Source organism: Coenobita brevimanus, chromosome 33 (genome assembly GCF_032717465.1).
Source record: "Coenobita brevimanus isolate Jiangsu-jjx chromosome 33, ASM3271746v2, whole genome shotgun sequence".
Taxonomy (NCBI): Eukaryota; Metazoa; Arthropoda; class Malacostraca; order Decapoda; family Coenobitidae; genus Coenobita; species Coenobita brevimanus.
The window spans coordinates 20,713,316-20,718,859 of NC_136986.1; the positions used below are offsets into that span (position 1 = coordinate 20,713,316).

Here is a 5,544-nt window from a genome sequence, read left to right on the forward strand (position 1 = left end):
TAATTCTGGCCACCACCAAGTGGTGGTCAGAAAGTCCACTCCCCCAACCTCTATACACTCTTGCATCCTTTACACATCTTCGCATCCTTTCATCCACACACACATAATCAATCATTGCCTTCCTTTCATTCAGTTCACCACCCACCCTTCTCATCACTCGCCATGTATACCTGTGGATCATTTTATGCCTGAAGAGGGTATTGGCTATCACCAACTCCCTCCCAGCACAAATGTCCACTAACGCACTCCCATTCTCATCTATCTCGGCAGGCACACCCCACTCACCAACTATTCCATCCACCTTCACATTACCAACTTTACCATTCATATCACCAATCAAAAACACTCTCATTCCTTCCAAACTTTTCCATGCACATTTCCACATTTGACCAGAACTCTTCTCTCACTCTTCTAGCACGATCTTGCGTTGGCGCATACACACACACAATCGCCCACATTTGTATTCCAACTTTCAACTTTACCCACACAATCCTTGACCCAACTGATCCATACTGTCTTATGCTCTTCTTCCATCTTTTACTCACAACTATACACACTCCTTCCTTTGCCCTCTCATTCTCATCTACTCCTGCACATATACCCCATCCATACTCCCATTCTCTCACACCTTCTCCTCTCCATTTTCTTTCAGTTATTCCACATACATCCACTTTCGCACCCTCAAGCACCTGGACAATCTCTCTCTCTTTCACCTCATCATTTGCTCCTCTTACATTCCATGTACTCATTACCAAGTCCTTTGTCCGGTCCTGGGTCGTCATCGTTTGGTCAGTCCTTGTCCGAGGCTTCTTGTTTGTTTTTTTAGTTAGTTGTTTTCCGGGGAGGGGCACTAACCCTCCAAAGCTGTTAAAATTATTAATAACGCTGCTATTACAAATAAACTACCTCATCTACAGGTAAGAAGGAATGTTGCCCCCCGTGCATTAATTTACAGACTCTTTTATGGCAAATGCTCGTATGAAATTACATCCATTGTGCCACCTCTCCTTGCCTTCCCCTGTGGTACATTGGCATCTGGTAGCATATGACTGCACCGTCACACTGCTATATTGTAGAACTTTCCCCTGTCAGTAATCTTTTATTACCCGTACTGCATCTCTTTGGAACTCGCTTCCGCAGAGTTGTTTCCCCCCAAACCTCAAACTACAGCTGTTCAATTTCAACTTTTTTTTTTTTTTTTTTTTCTAATGGTGGACACCAGTCATCTGATGTATGGATTTTTTTAATTTTCATTTTCTTTTCTCTCTTCAGTTATTAAAAATAAAATCCACTTGGGTCTGATCTTTATGTTTGTAAGTGGTCCTGAACTTGAGACTATATGCCTCTGGTACAAATTCATAAACCCTACGAATTGTATCCTTTACCACCACATAATCAGCAAGCTAGTCAACTGATAAAGCAATGTAGGCTTCCTGTGCTGTACCCTTAAGTTCACTCTGAAGTAATATCGACCAAGAGTTCCTAGGCCAAGAGACACGAGCTGGCACGTCAAAGATTAGGAAATATTTAGTGACACCTTATACCTAAAGAAAAAGATGAAATATTCTCGATAGCATCAAAAGAGTCACTTGAGGGACTTTCACACATTCAGGAGTTGGATGAAGAGTCGCCAAGAGTTCAAACCCCTTGCAGATTCTTGTCAAATTGGCCAAGAATCCAGCAATCTAGGAGTGTGCCAGGTGGGCGCTACAAGTAGCTACGCATAGCTTATGCATTGCTACGAATTCCCTAGGGTAGCTCTATGAGTAGCTAAGAGTCACTATGCATTGCCACACCAAATGGTCCGTAAAGTTCTACGAGTAGCCATGATTAGTTAAGAGTAGCTTGGAGTAGCTAAGACCCCCACTAGAGTAGTTACAAGTGCGCTTCAACCATCAAGAATTTCATGCGAGTCTGTCTGGAGTTTCCATTGCACCAGAGCATCACGAAAGTGATGCTCTGGTGCAATGGATCATACTGCGGGGCATCACTTTTGCGATTCTGTTATTTTGAATTTGCCCGGGTTTTGAAGTGGTCGCTTGTATCATCTGTCAGTACTGCCAGTGTCTAACAATAGTCAGTGCTGCTATTGTCATCTGTTCTCCCATCCACTGTTGACAATTTAGCCATTTCTCCCCATTCTTGACTCCCCTCCCTACCTCCCCTCCATTACCCTCTCCTCCCACCTGCCGTAGCTGCACAGCACTAGGCATATCTTGCCCGGATTTTTCCACTCATTTCATCCATTGGAATGAGCCCTATGCCTTATTCTCATACAAAATAATATATATAAAAAAGAAAAAAGGTAATTGATAGTGCCATCCACCTGGAATTGGCTAATTATCACCTGGCAACACCCCATGTGCACTCGTTCATTAATTATCCCTGTTTATTTCCCCTTGAAATATGCTTGTATGACCTGTTCTCATAATAAAAATATATATATAAGAAGGAAGGGAGAAGCCTCAGGTATATTTACATTCACCTGGCACTACCTAATTTATTATGTATTGTCTAGATTTCCTGCCAATCATTTCATAGCATATATATTAGCAGCTGTCACCACGCTGACGTTGGCAACCCTTCACTGCCCCTAGACCCAGCAGTCAGTTTACTCTCATCTTTCAAGGTGAAATCACGTCGGATTCGCTATTGTCCAATTCCGCTGCTTTTTAGCCCCATGCAAAGGTCCCTGTGACCCCTACTCCTACTAAAGTTCGTGTGGGAAGGGGTAAAGGCTAAGTGACTCTGCTGTGGAACGTGAACTAGTTAATTTATCAATGATAATGATGGACAGTGACTACGATCTTTCTGGTCTATAGAACAGTGCAAATGAAAATGTAAATAATGTGTAAACAGCAAGTGAAAGCAATGAATGTAAATATAACTGAACAGTGGAAAATAGTGTTATAAGTTACTGCAAGTGACAGTGCATAAAAGTGTAAGTAAAATAGAAATGTAAATAATGTAAATAAAATAGAGAATGTGAATAGAAATAGAAATAAGTAGAAATATAAGAACACGAGTATATATACTAGGAGTAATGAAAGTGAAAGTGAATGTAATGAAAATGAAAGTGACAGCTTCGCTCTCTATGCTTGTATACACGAGAAAGTGATTGCCTGGAGTGAAAATAAACTACTAGTACTGAAACTTGTAGATAAATAATGTAAAGTAGTAATATAAGAATACGAGTATATAAACTAGGAGTAATGAAAGTGAAAGTGAAAGTAATGAAAATGAAAGTGACAGCTTCGCTCTCTACGCTAGCATACACGAGAAAGTGAATGCCTGGAGTGAAAATAAACTATCAGTACTGAAAGAAACTTATAGATAAATATTGTAAAGTAGTAATATAAGAATACGAGTATATATACTAGGAGTAATGAAAGTGAAAGTGAATGTGAAAGTAATGAAAATGAAAGTGACAGCTTCGCTCTCTATGCTAGTATACACGAGAAAGTGAATGGCTGGAGTGAAAATAAACTACTAGTACTGAAAGAAACTTATAGATAAATATTTTGTATATAAATAAGTGTAATAAAGTACTAGGAATATAAAGTGTGAGTGTGTTTATAAATAATAAATGACAGCTCCGCCTCAGAATACCATCGGGGAACCAGCACGGAAGGAAAGCTTGTATGCGCTCGTAATTTACATTGCTTTCACAGTGTTTTTTCTTTCTGGAGTATGGATTCCAAACTACTTGAAATTCATAAAATAGTTTTGTAGTTATAATATCAGGCAGTGGTAACCATATTACGGAGTGTCGGGAAGTGTAAAGTGGAGACTTCGTTACCCAACTTCAGAAGTCTCCACAAGTCCTACGGTAGTCGACAAAGGCTCAACAAACATCCCAGGGGAAAGCTGAAGGTATGTGCCATATGCATATGTAATTATAATATTCTAGGACTAATATCTGAGTTTTGGCAAGTATTTTTAAAAAGTCAGTCGGAACGCGAATATCCCCGCATGAGGTGCACGGACCTCCTCCGACATGCTTGCGCTTAAGGAGTTAAAGTGTTTCCATTTTTATCTTGTATTACTGAACTTCTAGCATTTCTTTTTCTTCCGCTTATCTCTTCGATAACTTTATACATCTTCCTAGTGTTAGTTCTGTGTAATATTTCTACTTGTTGGCATTTTTCGTTCAACCATTCCTCTTTCTTCTCCTTGCATTTTCCTTTTATTTCCACATCCAGTTCTCTATATCTACTTTCACTATGTTTTTCTCTTCTTTCCACCATCATTGCTAAAATATCATCAGTAATCCACTATTGTCTTCTTTCCTGTTCCTTTTCTGGTACGGTTTCCTCCACTGCCTGCAAAATAGCCGTCTGCACATGCTTCCACTCCTGTTCAATCCCACCTTCATTCAGCTCTTCTTCGCTTAGTATATCATACCTGTTTCTTAACTCGAGTTGAAACTCATTTCTTTGCTCCTCCATTCCAAGATAACTCCACTCTCTTCTTTTGTGCCTCATTTTTCTTCTGATTTTCTTGAATATAACTTTAAAGGTTGCCGCCACAGGAACATGATCACATCCAATACCACAATCTGCTCCCGGGTAGGTCTTAACATTTGTAACTGAATTCCTGAACCCTTTATTTACTGTAATATAGTCTATCTGGTTGTTGTAGATGTTGACAGGACTTCTCCACGTCCAAAGGTTTCTAGGATGATGTCTGAACCATGTACTCATTATCACCAAGTTCTACAAATTGTACCATTTTCTCCACCTTTCTCCTCTTTCATTCACGTCACCCAATGCAAACATTCCCACCACGTCTCCATATCTTTCTCTTCCAACCTTTGCATTCAGATCTCTCATTACAGCGTTAATCTCATGCTCCTTACATTGTGCTACTGCCTTTTCAACATCTTGAAATGCAATCAACCTTAAACTACATGGGAAAAAACATCAACATCTTCATGCCCCATGACACCATACGAGCCTTCATGGCCAAACTCGACCTCTGGAAATGTCAAATTCAGAATGGAAATACAACCAGTTATAGTAACTTGGATTCTGCTCTAATTCACAGTTACCTTGATTTTGAGTTAAAGAAACATATAATCACTCATCTGACTGACTTAAAAGCAGAATCCATGAGATACTTCCCAGATATAGATGAGAAACGTGAAGCCTGGAAATTCATCAGGGACCCATTTCAATGTGAAGTAGCTGATGTTTCAGATGGAGTGCAAGAGGAGTTTCGTGAGTTAAAGTTCAACTCCTTAGCTGAGGAAGACTTCAAGAACTGGATCTTGAGACGTTCTGGGTCAAGTACCTTCCTGTTTACCCTCTGATCTCACATCAAGCATTTCGGATTCTGACAGTGTTTGAACCCAGGTATCCTCGTGAAGCTGCATTTCCCACGTTTGTTGCTGTCAAGACCAAGTACAGAAACCGGCTGAACGATGAAGGGGACTTACGTTGTGCGCTCTCTGGCATTCGACCACGCATTCAAGATCTGGTAACTGAGAAGCAGTGTCAAGTATCTACTAAGTTTGTAAGAAAGTAACCTGATTAAATATGCTGG

The 5,544-nt window shown here is 40.2% G+C and overlaps 1 protein-coding gene across 1 annotated transcript; it reads left to right on the plus strand.

Annotated features, from left to right (window-relative positions):
• The first annotated feature begins 4,909 nt into the window (after positions 1 to 4,909).
• Positions 4,910 to 5,311, plus strand: LOC145395815 (zinc finger BED domain-containing protein 5-like). Its single transcript, XM_080269347.1, has one exon. It carries the CDS (start codon positions 4,910 to 4,912, stop codon positions 5,309 to 5,311), a length of 402 nt encoding a protein of 133 aa, XP_080125473.1.
• Positions 5,312 to 5,544: the final 233 nt, after the last annotated feature.

Coding starts and splice junctions, on each gene's coding strand:
- LOC145395815 (XM_080269347.1), top strand. CDS start 4,910: ATGGGAAAAAACATCAACATCTTCATGCCCCATGACACCATACGAGCC.